This window comes from Palaemon carinicauda, chromosome 5 (assembly GCF_036898095.1).
Source record: "Palaemon carinicauda isolate YSFRI2023 chromosome 5, ASM3689809v2, whole genome shotgun sequence".
In the NCBI taxonomy this organism is placed as follows: Eukaryota; Metazoa; Arthropoda; class Malacostraca; order Decapoda; family Palaemonidae; genus Palaemon; species Palaemon carinicauda.
This window is the reverse complement of record NC_090729.1, coordinates 95,772,202-95,790,724: the sequence shown is the minus strand read 5'-3', so window position 1 is coordinate 95,790,724 and position 18,523 is coordinate 95,772,202. Positions and strand designations below refer to the sequence as shown.

At 37.6% G+C, this 18,523-nt stretch overlaps 1 protein-coding gene across 7 annotated transcripts in view; it reads right to left on the bottom strand.

The window, feature by feature from the left end:
* The window catches only part of LOC137641374 (sesquipedalian-1-like), an 893,367-nt gene that overhangs the window by 20,467 nt on the left and 854,377 nt on the right, over window positions 1-18,523 (bottom strand). For 4 of the 7 annotated variants that reach the window (XM_068373872.1, XM_068373871.1, XM_068373878.1 and 1 more), the window contains one exon: window positions 1,507-1,642. The exons of 1 other annotated variant lie outside the window; for it this stretch is intronic. In XM_068373872.1, the coding sequence (XP_068229973.1) occupies window positions 1,507-1,642 (136 nt within the window). Of the gene's footprint in view, window positions 1-1,326; window positions 1,643-2,639; window positions 2,713-18,523 lie in introns of those variants that run through there. 2 more of the 7 variants (XM_068373877.1, XM_068373874.1) reach the window with 2 other exon arrangements.

The following is an 18,523-nucleotide window of genomic DNA, read 5'->3' as shown; positions in this document are numbered from 1 at the left end:
GACCCAAAAACATATATATATATATATATATATATATATATATATATATATATATATATATATATATAATATATATATATATATATATATATATATATATACTGTATAACTATGTAAGAAGTAATATTTCATACAATAGGTTTCCACAAAAAAAAAAAAAAAAAGAGAGAGACTGCCAGTAATTCATCCAGTTGGCAGTTAAGAAAGTTGTGCTATTTTAAAGGAATCTTCAGAGATTCCTAGTTTGTGAGTGCAGATATCAAGCCACACTTACAGCTTCTCTAGAAATGTTTTCCATTTTACATAAACAACAGTAGAGATTTTCTAAAAGAAGTAGAACGTATATTCAGTTCTAAGAAATTCAAATATATATATATATATATATATATATATATATATATATATATATATATCACTATGTAAGAAATGTAATATTTCATATAAGTTTCCACAAAATATACAAAAAAAAGAAGAAAAAAAAAAGACTGCCAGTAATTCATCTTGTTGGCAGTTAAGAAAGTTGTGCTATTTTAAAGGAATCTTCAGAGATTCCTAGTTTGTGAGTGCAGAGTTCAAGCCACGCTTACAGCTTGACGGATTTCACTGGTCTTGTTTTTGTGTTCTTTAAGACACTGTTCAACAGCACAATGCCCATCCCTTGTTTCTACCATCAAAACTTGCTAGGATACAACTGACCAAATCATTATTAACAAGAACAACTAATCAAAAATGCTGTATAAAATAAATCTCAGTTCAACCCCATAAGATCAATGTATTTAAGCTACGTCTCTCAAGGAAATGGGACACTTCCTTACATGAGCAGTGAGTGAATAAGTCATTGTTTTATCATAAGCCAGAGCTGTTTCCAATGCTCTAGTGATACATGGATTTTTCATACCTCACGATAAGTAGATTTTGAAATAATAAGGTGCTGCTAATTTATGCAGGATTTTAAAAATGTTTGAATTTCGTCATAAAATATTTTGTTATCTTGATTTCTCTGTCAGACTTCATAATTCAAGATTTCCCTGTCACAGTTCATAATTCAAGATTTCTCTGTCAGAGTTCAGAATTCAAGAACCTATCACTATAGACATAATTTTTAGGAAGTAAATTTTTCTAGCAACACTGAAAATATAATTTTTCCCTATTGGTAGTTAATCTACCAATGCAGAAAAACACACACAGACATTATAAATAAACGCCTGTTAACAGCTCATTTTCTCTTCGTTTTTCATACAATAAATATTACTAATATAAACTATTTGCAAAACAATCAAAAGAAAATTTAAAATCTGACAAAACTTTACAGGAAAAGAAAATATCTTTAACCTTAAACCATTTTTTTCTTCAACAATTTCAGTATATAACAGATATATTAATACAATGCATATATAGCACCAAAATATAAATGAAAAGCTTAAAAAACAACTCATAAAAAGACCAATGCTCTCATTGCACATTATGGCAAAACACTTTCAAGTCTCATTCACATATGTGACTTACAAAAGATGATTTTGGTGTGTGAACCTGCATTTCATCAGTGTCCTTGGAAGTCTCACTGATACACTGAGAGTCAAACACATGACTTTTGAATGAAGCTTTGGTTTTTCTCATACCATGAGCTGAGCCACCAGGAATCCTGAAACATAAATATAAAAAACTAACATTTGAAAAAATACATTTCAATAATACTCTTTCACCACAAATGATACTGAAAAAATACATTACAATATTCTTATACCATAAATATTAGGTTGAACTCTGCATATGCTAAGGAAAAATCCACTGATTTCTAGGTTTGTTTACCACTTGATAAAGGGACCCCTGCACGTACTTGTAAAGGACTCGTTTTAACAGTAGCTGTACTAGCACCTTGTTACGTTCAACTATTGTACACGACGTAAACTATGCAAAATGTACTCAAAAGGTTTATCAAACAATAGCAAAACATTAGCACCAAATGAAAATGATAGCCAGCAAACATAAAATATAACTATATTTAACATATAACATAAGTATTTACAGTATTATACAAGATCCACCGAATACTCACAGCACACCAAAACTAAATAATAAACATGAGTTCTTACAAATTAATAGGTCCTGAGTTGACTTCACAAACTTCTATGCAGGGAGGGATAAGACGATGTTACTTAGTTACAAATATAAAGTTGAAATGCAGGAATACAGCTTCTGATGATGAATGTTCAAAGTTTCAAACTTCTTTGCCTTCAAGATATTCTATCGTTGTGTGTAATCACTATATTTCAGTCACAGAGGGTGTAATGGAAAACTGTCTCCAAACACCAGCAGTGTATTAGTCTAGTCTGCTCTCTCCCGCTCGTCACCTGTCCTTTATATACGAGGGACCAATACTCCTGAATGTTCCTGACAGACAAGAAACACCCAGGACTAGCATTATGCAACATGACGGAGCGCCAGGGACTCACTCTTGAATCTTCTTACTGGCACCAAAGCAGTATCTAGAACTCTCGTTTCGGAACACAACAATATTTCAGTTATAAATTACATTAACATATATAATAAAATTAATGGTTTTATTTCTACATCAACATACATGAAAAGGAAGTCCTAATCACAAGTTTTGTAATACAATATACATAAATTTAACACACCTACAGTTACCCTAGTAAAATTAACCAGTAATGAGATAACGGCCAAGCTTGCAAGTTTGCATGCTGTACACATCTGAAACATGAAAATTATCGACTTTAGTTGAAACTTACTTCATTCAACACACAAAGATTTAAGTGGATCATATGATATGCCACACCATCTACATAAGTAATATGAAAATTTCTAAAAGTAACTTGTATTTTTCCTAGCTATATAAACCTGATTCCTTCAATTAGGGCGATAGTTTTAGTGCAAGATAGAATTGGTCGTTCAAGTTGGATAAAGAGCATTTGGAACGCCTTCACTTTTGACCTTTTGGCCTACGACTGACAGGAATGGTTAAGGAAGGAAGTTGGATTAAAGGACTCAGGTTTGTATGGCTAGGAAAAATACAAACTACCTTTAAAATTTGTGATTTGACCGTAATCCGCATATAAACTCTGGTCCTTTAATTAGGGAGACCTATTTGGTGGGTTGGAAGTCCCCTGGAAGGTTCATTTTCTTCCCTCAAAGTGATCCACGCTTTATTTATGGAGAAGCAAAGTGATGACACCAGCAACCCCCTATCTAACTCTCATATGGACGAGAGGCTGATAGGACATGGGCTGTACATGTACAGTAATACCTTGACCTATGAGTGAATTAACATGTGAGTTTTAGGAGATACGAGTCATCACTTGTTCTGTGAGACAGGAGTTTGAGACGCTATTCCTAGATAGCATAGTTAGCAGTGAAGACAGCATCTCTCAGAATCCAGCCTCCAACAAGCTCTCTTGTTCTTCTTGTATACTCACCTCATAGAGTTAACACCGATTCATTGTATTTACGGTTTCTTGCCAAATGTTTCATGAGAATTTGTTATTCTAACTTTCTTTTAACCATGCCTCCTAAGGAGTTAAGTACCAATGACAGAGCAGAGAGAAGGAGGATAATGTCCATAGAATTGAAACATGAAATGAATACGGCGCGCGTGTGAAGGAATTAGCTTTCAACAACTTTCAACAACGTTGTCTACGATCTACACAATTTTGAAGAAGAAAATAATCTCTCAAGAATATAGCGCCAGCCAAAGATGTTAAGATAATTTCAAAGCTCCGAATATCTGTTCATAAAAAAAAGATAAAATAAAAAAATAAAAAATTAGAAAAAACAGTTGTGAAGTAGGAGAATTTAAGTTTAGGGCTATGTATGTAGTGTTAAGTAATGATAACAAAAAACGACCCTTCAATCCTCCTCCGTCAACTCCTATAACTTCCCACTCCACCAGTGTCTTCATTAGGTCAAGTCATCTCATCTCCATTGTAAGTACACTGTAAAAATACTTTTTTATATCTTTACATAATCATTCTATTATTTCTTCATACAATATTTGTTATTTAGAAATGTATTTTCCTTATTTATTAACATGAAACATTCAAATATGGGGTGTTTCAGGGTTGGAACGGATTAAGGACATTTTAGGTATTTCAAATAAGAAAAATTGATTTGATATACAAGCAAATTGAGATATGAGCTCGTCCCCAGAACAAATTAAACTCATAAGTCTAGGTACCACTGTACACTTGTAACTGGTCAAATTGGAGATTTAATTCCACTGCAGGAAATGTCAGATAGAAACAAATATCAAGTATGATGATTAATCCACCCTCCTCCCGCTAATTAAAGGAGGATGGAAGAGATATTTCTTTAGACTTAAAGGGAGCTATTTAGTGAAACTTACCAGAATCTCGTCCGACCAGAACATAACATTTCGACTGATTTGTCCTTGAGAGGAGGGACAAAAGAATGAAAGTGAAGGGCCAGTTATACTAATGTTCATTCCAGGCTCACATCTAAATGTTACCATAGACAAGATCAGGTCTAATTAGGGTAGTAATGCATGGTCTTAATATTAATTATCAAGGAGGAGATAGAATTTGAAAAAAAAAAAAAAAATATTTTCAGGATAAATCACCCTGATGTGGCAAAACTGAAGATTATTATGAGTTTTATGTTCCTTTTTGGATATTAATAAATCAAAACAAAGTTATTTTTCATAATTTAATCCTAAAGGAAGATCCCTTTGATCAATATCTTGCTTCTTTAGGCTAGAGGGTTGCTCCTTCATCATCTCTCTCCTTCACTAACTGCTAATTTCACTGATATTACCCACTTCTGAACTCTTATTAGAGAAAATTTTCTTCTTTCTTGTTAGCAAGATGTTGAAATTGTATTTTCCTCTTTGGTATGAGGAAATTCTTGTGGAAACTGAGAAAAACAGACATAAAAACAAGTGAATGTCAGAGGTCAAACTTAAATGTGTACTCTCTATGAGGTTTGAGCTACTTCTGAAGGCCGAAGGGTGTAATTACCGTGTAATACATTGTTTTGTGACTCTTGGAATCTATACAGATTCCATTGCTCACAATTTATTTCATATTAAAAAGCAATAATTATCAAAATTTACGATAACAGAAGAAATACTGCATTTTCTTGTAGGGAACAATGTTTTTGATTTATAAAGTTACTTTTACTAATTATCCTGTAACTGTGAAAGCAATCAGAGTTTTTACAAAATATATGGTATACGCACTCCCCATTGCCATACGAAGCTCCGTGATTTTTTTTTTCAGATTTTGTCTTTCTTCCTATACCCCAATATATTGGGATACTGGCCGGACCCTTTAAGGCAAGAGTGGGGCCATTACTTCTGACTTCATGAGTTCTACCCAAAACCGGTTCCTCGACACTCTCGTCAGCCGAGAGAGAACCTGTTCCTTGACACCTCTTTCTTGGACCTGCCAGTTCTTACAAAAAGTTGCTGACACTCAGGCCAGAGGTGTCGGGTACTTTTCAGATAGCACTACAGGGGCCTCATGGGTCACAAGAGCATCTCCTTTTAGTCACCATCAGATGCCTCCCGAAAAGAGTGGATGGAGAAAGACTCAAACCTGGGGACACCCATCACCAGGCTTAGGGTTATGACCACAAGGTCCAGCACAAAATTAAAGATCTCTTCCTACCCCTTGGCAGAGGTTACAACATAAGAGAGGCTACGCAACTCACTAACTCTCTTTGCCATTGCTAAGGCAAGCAAAGAGACAGTCTTGAAAGTCTGATCCCTGTCTGATGACCTCCTAAAAGGCTCAAACGAGGTACAAGTAGGAACCTTGAGGATTAAAGTCCCATCCCATTCCGAAGGCCTGAGATCTCGGGGGGGGGGGGGGGGGGGGGGGGAACACTGATCAATGCTCCTCACAAGCATAAACAATTCCCAGGAAGTTAAGAGTTCTATACCATTCACTAGGAAAATCATACTCAAGGATGAGTGACAGCATTTGATAGCCACGTCTCTTGTCTCAGTGAAGGACAAGTGACTTTCTTCCTTGGTCCACACCCCAAACACAACCAGAAGGTCTAGGTGGGCTTCCCCAAACTCCTTCAAAGCATCAAAGAACAGTTACGTGTCTCGAGGCAGAGAGTCAAGTGGAACTCTCCCTGATGAGATTCTCCTACTCAAGCTATCAGACCAGATCATCCTGCACCTCCTGTTCTACTGGAACAGGGTGGAGCAGGGAATCCTTTCAGCTAGCCAGTGATTTTTCACATACCACTGACGAGATCTCTAGTAGAGACATCCGTGAGGAGCAATCCTCTCCAACTGGTTTATGTGATCGAAAAGACATTGCCAGCATTGAGCTGGTACTTCTGTCTTGGACAGGAATGGTTACACAATCTCTCTGAGCCTGCTAATGGAATCGTTTGTAGGAAACATTCTTGCTGCTGCCATGTCTTTCAGGATCATCAGGTACTTCAACCTCTGCTTGAGTATGAGACATCCATCCTGAAGCAACTGCTTCACCAAGGACTCCAGGATCAACCAATTATCAAGATACATCTGCAGGTTAATCCCTCGTGAATGGGCTTAAGAATCTACCAAGGTGAACACTTGCGTGACCCCCTGGGGAGATGCACACAGTCTGAAACATAAAGTTTTACACTGGCACACTGTACCATTATAGAGAACTGGAGGTACTTTCAAGCTTGGCTGATGATCAAGCACTTGATAACATGCGTCTTTCAGGTGCACTTGTTCAGAGGAGAGAGAGGTCCATGACTGGTCTCCAGCCCACCATCTCGACTTTGAGCGAACTCTTCTCCAGCATCCCTTCCACTTCTGCCCAAAAGGCTAGGCTTTTCGCGAATCTCGGATGCTCCATCGGGAACTCAATCGATACTGGAGATAGAGGAAATGGGCAGTCATAAAAGGGTAATGCATGAAGGACACTAACTACCCAAGTCTCGGCTCCATATACCAGGCAAGTTACCCGGTGGCGAGACTGGCATCTACCTACTTTTGGCAGCACAAGAGGAGGAACACTGGCATCAGCATTTCCCTTTTCCTCCCATCTTCCCAACACCACCCTTCTTAAATGAAAGTACTGGGGTACTCAAAAAGATAGTGCATGCACAAGATCTTTTCAGAAAGAGGTCATGAAAGTTGCGGACAGGGCGCTCAAACTGGCTGTGGGGTCCTTACTGAATCCCAATCATCACTTTCAAATCCTAGTTACACCACAATTTTGCTGTCTGGTGGCCAAGGAAGGTGACCGCATTCCTGTCAAACAGCATAAGACTTTTGTACTTCTTTGAAGACTCCGGGGTTGACAACCTCTTCGACTTTGAGATGTATATCTCTGATCCTGACCGCTAGTATAGATAGGAAACAGTGTGGAGAGAGGTCAAGGCCGAATCCTCAGAGGACGTTGACTCAGAGAACAAGAAAGACGTGCCTTCTGCTTGATTCTCTTAATCAAGAGCCATTCAATCATGCCACACACTGGGTCAACCTGCAGGTGCAGATGCGTCATTCCTGAGCATGTAGAACCTCCGCTGCTTAAAGTAAGGGTGGCAGGATCTTGCTTGACTTTTTGGAATGGAGTAAGGTCTCGGATCCACATTTCTGATCATTCACCTGATCCAGGGCAAAGTCCATGAGATCCGATCATGGCAACTCAAACGAGGGCTTCGATCCTTGAGGGCCCCTAAGTGCCTATTAATGACCGAAGTCCTCCAGGAAGGTGGTGCCACAGTAGCCTCCCTCTGGCCACTGCACTTAGCAATAAGCATAAGAACCTTCACAAATGAATTCCCCAACTCAGGGTAGTCTGCCTCAGTGGGGTTCAAACCACCATCCAGGGCCCTCAAAACATCCTGACCCCAAGCACCCTCATTGCGCGCCAAGGCCGATAGTAAGGCAGTTTACTCCGAAGATTGCTCCCACCTCCGAGTATGAAATGGGAGCATAATCAGGGGCTGACAAAGGGCCAAGCAGGTCACAGGCAACGAGAGTAAGTATCCTAGCATGGGATCCAGCAGAATCAGGTACTTTTCCTATTACAAGTCGAGGCAGAGTAAGCAACCATGGCCCCATGCTGAGAGGCACGGGAAACAAAGACCTCTGCCTTACATTCTTGGCCTACCAAAGCGAGCATGTACTCAAGTATAGTGTCAAATGGTGCCATCCCCTTTAACAACCCGAGAGACCACTCAGACATAGAGGGAGTAGCAGGCATCCAGCATCCTGGAAGAAAAGGATATGGAGGTTGCTTTAGTTCATCCACCAACCTTGCAATAGAAAGTGTGCAGGGCTGTACACTTCTGTCCTGGTTGTCTACCATGGTAATCGTGAAAGCCAGGACTACTCAGTTGGATGGGACTGCTAGGATAGACGAGACCTGGGCCATATCCCAGGTGGGTCAGCCTTGGCTCCAGTTGTCAGCTCATCCCCTTGCCGTGACTTCGAACCACTTGGGTGCCGTTCACCCCCTTCGAAAGAGAGATGTCACAAAGTGCCTTATCCCTTTGACTACAGCTGGCATTAACCTCCTCCTCTTCTTCATCTTAGAAGAATAGTTGGAATCAGAGTCAGAGGGTGAAGAGGACACCAACAAATAGGATGAAGAATAGCACTTACACTTATTCCTAAGGAAGCCCTATACTTCCTTAAGTCAAACTCATTGTTACCAGTCTGCCAAATTAAGGGCAAAGAGCTTCTAGCATCCAAAGGGGAGTGGTGAATGCTAGGGTTTCACCACGTACCTGAAAAGCTTACCGATGTAGATTCAAGTACTCCCCGGGGGATCGATCCACGAGTGTATGTATGGGGGCAAAAGACTTCCCCGGAGTCTTCTTGGGCGTTATCAAATCTGACACCGACTAGGGCTTTGCCTGCTTCTTCCCTTTCTGGGTGTATGTATGCCACTGCAACAGAGACCACAACCTACACTTAGAACACGGGGATGGAACAAACATGACTCCTACAAGAAGCACAGAGGGAGTGTGGATCAACATCCGGTTTTGACATGAACCAGTTGCAGCACCCATCTGTCCTCCAGGAAACACAAACTTCTGGCTTTCATTCAATCATTAACAACTATTTACTTCCTGCAAAAGAGTAAGAAAATTGCTAAGATTGAGGAACTGTCTGTATATCTGTACATGACAGCGAATGAAACAAAATTAAAGACACTGACTAGAAAGGGGGTAGTGCTCCTCGCCTCACACCCTCACCCCCTAGATAACTGTTCATTACAACATTGACGCTAGATTTCAGTTCGCATTGAAGCAATCTCCCTAATTAAAGAACGAGGGTTTGTATGCATTGTAGCAACAAAAAAGGTTGTTTTGGAATGCAAACTTCAACGAGTGGAGGGGTATAAAGATCAGACTACCCATCAGACTACCCACTCGGTCTTCACTCATAAACGAGTTGTCTAATAGAGCTATAAAGATTACGGCCTGAAAGGGTTTAGCAACAGAACAGTCTAAATTAATTAAAGAATTTGAGGCATAAAGAGAGGTTTTTTAATCTGCACTGTGCAATGAACTTTGAGAACCCTTACATTTTTCCTAGCCATACAAACCTTTGACCTTTAATAGGAGTATGACTTAGCAAAGTTCGAATCAGCCATTAGGCTTTTAACGAGGTAAACACAGTTGACTGTCGGGTACTGGGGGAAGTCCGGCCCACCTGTCAGGTAGCGCTCACTTTATCAATTATTCTTCTTCTTCTTCTTCTTCTTCTTATAATTATTATCCTTATTATTACTAGCTAAGCTAGAGCCCTAGTTGGAAAAGGAGGATGCTATAAGCCCAAGGGCTCCAACAGAGAAAAATAGACCAGTGAGGAAAAGTAATAAATAAACAATAAGAGAGTAATAAACAATTAAAACAAAATATTCTAAGAACAGCAACAACATTAAAATGGATTTTTCATATCTAAACTATAAAAAAAGAGAAATGAGATAGAATAGTGTGCCCGAGTGTACCCTTAAGGAATAGACATCTACCCCAAAGACAGTGGAAAACCATGGTACAGAGGCTATAGCACTACCCAAGACTAGAGAACGATGGTTTAAATTTGTTGTGTCCTTCTCCTAGAAGCTCTGCTTGTCATGGCTAAAGAGTCTCTTCTACCCTTAATCAAAGGAAAGTAGCCACTGAACAATCATAGCGCAATAGTTAACCTCTTGACCGAAGATGAATTGTTTGGTAATCTCGGATTTGGCATATGTATGAGGACAGAGGAAAATGTTTAAATGGGGCAGACTAATAGGTGTATGCATAGGAAAAGGAAAAATAAGCCGTAAGCAGAGAGACGGATGTAATGTAGTACTGCCTGGCCAGGCACAGGATCCAAAAACTCCCTTGCAGTAGTATCTCAATGGGTGGCTAGTGCCCTGGCCAACCTACTATCTACTTTTGAATTTGGTAACCATAGAGGACAGATGTACTTTCTGGTACTAAACTAAAATTATTAATTCGCTCTGCTTTTTATTATGGATTTGCTGTTTGCTGTGCTATGTGATATCGGCTATGTGGTCTGACATGCAGCTGTATCCCAGCATCCCTGGAAAAGGCTGTGGCCTGTACATGAGCAAGGCAGAAGTTGTTGCGCATAAATTTTGTAGCTGCTGCAGGGGACCATCCTGTTTGCAAGAATCCCCTGTTCTGAGTGTGGAGAGTGGTCTTGGGTACAGTGGGCTCAGTTTGCAAAGAAGAAGAAGAAGAAGTACAAAAGGGATTCTTTGGAACTGGTTTTGGTTTGTCCAAAATTGATACCTAAGAACCTCTCATACTCCTTTTCCTTTTGAAGGCCTTTGTGCGCTCTTCGTCTTCTCCCTCTAATGGAGCAGCCATTGTAGAAGGGAAGAGGAAAGAGTCAGCAGCCATTGGAGAAGGGAAGAGGAAAGAGTCCACAGCCATTCCTCTGGCAAAATTAATACCTCTGTCACGAATTAATTTCAGCAAATGTATGTATTAGGGGGACAAAGTAAAGTAATGAGAAATGTTGTCAGAAATCAGGGCAAAGGGTTGGTGACCCCTGACCCCGACTTCCGCCATCCTGGTCAACAGACTGTGTCGTTTTGAAAGGCGTCATTGAACTGTTAATTCATCAAAAAAGTCTGATCTCGTCTGTATGCCCCAAATTACCTACCGAAGGGAAGGAGGCGGACGGGACGTGCAATGGCGAGATGCAATTGCATCATCCACCACTGATACCTGGAGGCTAAGGGGATCCTGATAGCCCCATTTAGTACCAAATAATAACAGCTGGCCAGGCAGGTGTGATCGAGACGTCTGGCAGCCATGAGAGAATTCTGTCGCTGTGGCTAGAGTCGGTGAGCCCCTCAACCTACCCTTTTGTAAATTAGTTTTATTTAACTTGAATGTTCCCAGCCATGATTCCTCCACTTCGGGAGTACCTTTATTAACTTTGAAACTATTCATTTGTATCAGACGACTGAAACTCTAGAGCACTTCATTACAGTAAGACTCATCAAGATGTTCTGAGATCAAGTAAACGGATTTTCTCTAACTGAAGAAACTCACTTCAAGAAAGGTATTTATCTTGTGCTTATTTATGTCAAATAATTGAGAAAAAATAAAAGTTCTGTTAACGACATCACAGTCGTCAAGCTACCCCCTTCTGCTTCAAAATATTTTTGAACTGTTTATTCTAAACTGGCATTGTGGCGGGATGCACACAAAATCAACCCCCACACCCTTGATCACACTAAACAGACAATTGCCTCCTCAACACAAACTTTCCCCTTACATTATCAGCAGCGGGAGTCTTGGACAAAAAGGACATAAAAACAAAACATAACCTTAATACTAAATTAATTAAAACTAAAATACTTACCACAAAACCATCCACAACCAAAATAATCACACTTAAAACTAAAGATATCAATACAGACAACACAAAAAAAAAAGCTTAACTGTTAGATTTATCTCTAACTGGCATCAAATTATTTGTAAGTCTTTATTTATCAACTTACCTGCACTGTAAAACGTTGCGATAATCTTGAAACTGTTCGAACTTAAAAGTTCACTCTTTAATGGAAGGAACACACGTTCCCAGGAATGCGGCCGTCTTCAGGGTATAACGATTTGAGCTCAACTAACTCTTCCAGTCTGATTCAACTTGAAAACGACTCCCGTTTTCTTTCCTTTGTTCGAATACTCTCGAACATTCGTTGAAAAATAAAGATGGGAAATCAAAACTGTTTCCTTATAAGGAATACATTTAACATTTAAGTAATTAATTCAATTAGAATACAAAAAGGGGAAAGTTAAACATTTACATTTAATATTAACAAAAGGCAATCATTCAGTTTACTTATCGTCCATGCCCGAACACCAAAACAAAACAGAAAGTAAGAACGACTTAACTAGTCAATTCAACTACAGTAATTCCCATGAATGTAATTACCATTCTCCAATCAACTATTTCTACATCTTCCCCAAACAACAAAAAGAAAAGTGGTTACACAAAGAACCATTTTGACAGATCAACTGTACAACCAAGAACACTTACAAAACGAAAAAAAAATTCACAATCTACCCTCCCGAGCTAAGTTTCTTATAAAGTTTCTGGAGGCAAGAGCAGTACTGCGGGTAGGCCTGGTAGACACTTCATCTGGCGAAGCTGTTCCAGTGTCAAGTATTTCATCTGTCTCAAAGTTACCAACATTGTCCTCTTGTTCAATTTGAACATGTAAATTAGGATCATTAAGCTCAGAATATAATTCTAAAGGTATTAAAAAACTAACATTAATTACGCTTTCAGTTTTATCAGGCTTAACAATACGAATAGTACGAACAACCCCTTCGTCGTCACTGAATGTTTCAATAATTCTAACTAAGGGCCAATAAGTTCTAGATCTTGAAGGCAATTTAAAGAGAGCAATTTCCCCTTTTTCTCACTTTCTTGGAGGCTGAAAAGAAGATCTGTCTTTTTCTTTTAAACTTAATAGATATTCAGAAAGCCACTTTTCCTTAAAGCTTTCGTAAAGTCCATCCCTAGTTTCCAAAGTATGAGCAAGGAGAGAAGAATACTCATTCTCCTCATCATACTCCCGCTCAGGAACTTGTTCAGAATCACCGAACATTAAAGAAGGAATGAATCTGCCAACCAAGAAATGATTTGGAGAAATTATATCTAACTCATTCTCACAAGATCTATAGGTTGAAGGCCTATTGTTTAAAATTCTCTGAATGTCAGAGAGGAAAGTGACAAATTCAGAGAATGAAGGAGTATATCTGCCAAGAGTTTTAAAAAAGCAATGCTTCACTGTTTTAATTATCCTTTCCCAAACAGCACCATACCACGCTGCGTACACAGGGATAGTCTTATGTGAAATTGAAGCGCCCCTAAACTTCTCCTCAAACTCAGAAGAAGTAAGTAACTGTTCAATTATATTACCAGCCTGTAAAAAGGATTTGGCATTGTCAGAATAAACAGCGACAGGAACACCAAACCTATTAGAAAACCTAATGGAAGCCAATATAAATTCTGAAGTTGACATAGACTGGACACTTCCAAATGTATAGCTCTTGTATTAAAACAAGTGAAAATAAGAATGTACGCCTTAAATTTTTCTCCATTTTTCTCCTTCAACCATAAGTGGCCTGTATAATCTACACCAGTATGAGCAAAAGGCACACTCAAATTAACCCAGGAAGAAGGAAGCGAAGAAGGAGAAGGATACTTCACTGTGCTAGCATTATAACGCTTGCATACAACACAATCCTTCAGGATAGACAAAACTGCTTGCCTGGCCTTTACAATCCACAAACAATGCAGGTGCAAAAAACTAAGAGTGGATTGCAAACCCATATGCATAGACTTACAATGGGCATAATAAATCAACAACCGAGTCAAATGATGCTTCTTGTCCACAAGAATAGGATTGACAATATCAAATTTTAAAGTAATATTCTTGTCAATCCGACCTTTAGTTCGCATTATACCATTCACGTCCAAAAACAAATTGAACTGCCTAACTAAAGGTGGAACATCAACTGAAGAATCTCTACTCTTCAGATAAGATAATTCAAGAGGAAAAGCTTCCTCTTGCATCAACCTTAGAAGGTAATTAGAAGCTGCTTCAACAGGGTCAGCTTCAATTTTCCTAAACTTATGTACAACAGTAAATACCTTAGAAACTACACTTATAAGTCTAGAAAAACTAGAAAAATTACTAATATTTACAAGAGGTTCCTTTTTAGGGAACATTACAGGAGAAATTGAGACACCCTTCATATTATCAGGAATACAACCCAAAACCCCCTTAGGCCACTCGTCAGGAGAATTCAACCAAGAAGGCCCTTTGATCCAAAGACTGAAATTTTCAAGAAAGTGCTTACTAGTACAAGGTTTAGTTAGTAAATCAGCCTGATTGCTAGATGAAGGAATATAAGCTAATGAAACTCTACAAAATCTATCAGAAATCCTATCTAACAGACAGAAATTTCCTTCAACCTATTATTTACAAATGTGTTTCTCTTAGGAACCCTATTAGTTAGAATCCAACTAAGAACTACTTGGCTATCTATAAAAAGAGTTATGCTTTCAATTTCAGCACAATTTAATAGATTACTTTCAAAAATGGTGTCAAAACACTTCAAAGCTAATAGAGCAGCCAAAAGTTCTAAAGTAGGGAGAGTCTTCTCCTTAATAGGGCTAACCTTGGTTTTAGCAAATATCAGGGAACTATGATCACCTTGCACAGCATACATAGCACAACCATAAGCTTCCTTAGAAGCATTGGCAAACAAAAACGGCTTAACAGGAGCATCAGTTTTATAATTTTGTCTAGAAAAGGAAGTTTGACTAACTTCACGGTAAGAATTACAAAATTTACTCCATAGTTTAGAAATTTCAGCACTAGCTGTTTCATCCCAGTTCGTAACTTGCTGGCACAACTTACGAATAATAAGCTTGCCCTGCAGCATTATAGGAGCAAATATTCCAATACGATCAAAGACAGATGACAAAGCTGACAAAATCTGACGCTTTGAGGAAGCACCCTTGTTCAATTGCTTAACCTTTAATTGTAAGGTATCTTGGTCAGAGTCATAAATATATCCTAAAATCTTCATTTCAGAAGAAGCTACCTTTTTATCTTCATCAAGAGTAGACAACAAAGCAGGAATGTTAGAACCCCACTCCCGTAAAGGTAACCCCCCTGAATTCATAATTTTCTTAATAGAATTGATAATAAATGGCATCTGGGCTCCCTGATTAGAAGAGAGCACTAAGTTATCCATATAAAATTTGTCTCTAATCAGAGAAGCTACTTCATTCCCTCTATAGCTGGACAAATGATGTTGAATATAATTCAATATAAAGGGAGAACTTACAAATCCAAAAATTATAGTATTATATCTATAAGCAACAAACTTCCCATTTATCTTTCTAAAGAAACAAAATCTATTTCGATCTGCCTCTAAAGATAACCTAACTTGGAGAAAAGCCTTGACTATATCAGCTACAACTACATAATCATTATTCCTGAAATACAAAACCAAAGACAACAAGTTGTTCATCAAATCAATACCAGGGAACGCAGCTTCATTTAATGAAGGAGCTTTTCCCACCTTTAAACTACAATTAAATACAGGACGGATTTTAGTGGTGACATTTTCATCATTTCTGATGATAGGACGATGAGGAATGAATATTTGACCTGCGGCTCTATTTTTAACAGGCTCAATAATGCCAAGCTCTTCCTGTCTATCAAAAACTTCCTCATATTTAGAGGATATATTCTGATCTTCTAATTTAGAATAAATCTGTTCAGCAACTGCCAAAGAAATCTTTAAATTGTTTGGGACTTTTTCAGTTAAATCCTTTTTCCATGGTAACTGGACGTGATAATGTCCTTCATGAAAAGAAATTGATTTAGCAAATTCAGCAACTTGTTGGTCTTCATAAGGAAGGGAATTTTCATCTTTAATCCCAATCGATTCCAAATTATAGAAATTATCGAGTCCATACTCTACACAAGATTCAGGAAAGATATCATTCAATGGATCAAACTTATAGCCTACTGGATTGACTGCAAAATTCACTAATAGCTTCTGTTTTACAAGTTGCTTAGGAGGAACAAATTCCAGAAGTCTATTCTTATCAGGCTTAGAAGTCTGTTTACTCTCCAAATTAAGAGAAGAATTATAAAAAACTCTAGATTCTCTGTTACATTCAGGTACATATTTAATATCCTTATTAGGAATAAACCTAACAGATTTAGCTTTACCATTAACTCTTGGTCTGTTTTCCAAGATTTTATTACTATCAATTTTAGGACAAGACTCTACCTTTCTTACAGGTTTACAAGGTTCATAAGAATCAATTCTCTTATAAAAAAGCTTCCTTTGTGAAGGATGAACAAAATTGACTACTGTACCAAATGGAATAACCCCATTAGCCAACTTAATTACTCTAACCTTAATATTAAACAACTCTACAGAGTCTAAATCTAACTGATTAAATTCCTGAAGGATATCATTCCCTAGGATACCTAATATATTTACAATTTCAGAATTCCTCCCTGGGTAATTATTACATACAAAATAATCAGCAGATTCCATATTTTTAACTACAGAAGGCAGCATAACAATTTGTATGGAAAGATTAAAATTTTCCAATGCAAAAAACAGACAACTAGTCTTTTTCCCACAAGGCATTGTTAAATCAGCTACCAAGTGAAATCCATCACTAACTCTAGCTGGCAACCCAAAAGAAGAAACTAACCTAGATAAAGGAGCACCACAATAATCACCTAATCTGCTATCAACAATTTGATTATTAATAACACTAAACTGGGTTCCAGTATCTAATAGAAAACAACATTTAAAAGATTTCCTACCTCTACCAACTTTGAGGGTAATAAAGGGAACAAATATTTCAGACCCTGATTGACAACTTAATAATTTTTTACCAAGATCCTTACCAGCATGAGGGCACATTGCTCCACGATGTTCAGATTTATTACGAGAAAAACATTTATAAGGTAACAATTATTTATTTCCCGGACATTCCGAGGCCCCATGCCTATCACTCAAGCATTTAAAGCATAAAGTTAGTTCTTCAGCTCTATTCTTCCTAGATTGCAAAGTATCAAACCTAGTACATCTAGAAGAATTATGACCAATTTCTTTACAAAATTTACATCTACCAGAACATAAAGGTTTACTGGTAAATTGAACTTTATTAGAGTCATTACTAGCATTAATTAGATTGCTGGAAATTATGGTCTTTACCTTCAAATTTAACTTCTTTACCTTTATGTTTAACTTCTTTACCTTCATGTTTAACTTTAGGTTTTGCACCAGAATTTTCATTATGACCTAAACTAAGGCGTGCAATTATACTCTGATAGTTATCTAACAACTGGTTAAAATTAGGATAGGAAGATCCTGTAGTTCTAGAAAGTTCTATCAAAAAATTTCTAGGAAGCTTCCTATTTACAATTTTGCTAGTTAGCAATAGAGCAGCCGAATCAGTTTCAGTCAGATCTATACCAAATCCCTTCAAGTCAATGAATTTATTATTCAAAGATCTAACTAAAGATTCTACTTCACTAAGGGATTTTACTTCAGAAATGTTCAAAACTTCACCCATTACTTGATCAATTATGTTGTCTTGATCTAGAAAATTAAGATCTAATTGCTTAAAAGCCAAATAAAAACCCTCATCATCTACTGTAATGTTTTCTACTACACTTGAAGCTTCTCCTAACAAATAACCCTTTAAGTAAATAAACTTTTGAGCACTAGTTAAGTTAGGCATACCAGCCAAAGCATTATTAAAAGCCTTCTTAAAATTAAAATAGGCAAATGGATTAGCTGCATTGTTTTCCAACTTCTGAATTTGAATAGGAGGGAGAGGCAACTTTACAATTTTACTGGAACTATTTCGAGGAGTATTCTTACCTCCAATCAAATTATCAAATCTTACTCTAAATTCAGACAGAGTTTTCTGTACTTCATAATGATAATCTCTTGCTGCTTGCATAATACTAACTAGTTCATCTTCAGCAGCAATTTCACAAATGCTTGCATCAAAATTCTCAACTATAACTAAATTAGCATCAATTTTGTGAATGAATTTTTGCAACAAATGACCATTAATTTGATCGTCGTTTAAAGAGTCAATCTTCCTAATATCAAGAATTATTAAACCCTTAACATAGGCCCTCTTTCTAATTAACTTTTTCATTTCAGCCTCATCCATCTTGAACAATGCTTTTAACTAATACTAAATTACCCAAGGAAAAATTAAAACTTAACTTAATCAAGTCAATGCAAAGCAAGTTATCATCACTTACTTCCTAATGAAAATATAGCATATTATGCTAATAGCAAAACTAGGCTAATCAACAGGTTATATACATGAAAAGGCTACTAACTTAACCTAAGCTGAAATGAATAGAGTATAAATTAAGACCGATACTGTTCCTTTCCTTATTAGGAATAACAGCAGTACAGGTATACAAAAAATCCTGACATTACAAAACCAATTGAGCCTAGAGAGGACAAAAAAAAAAAT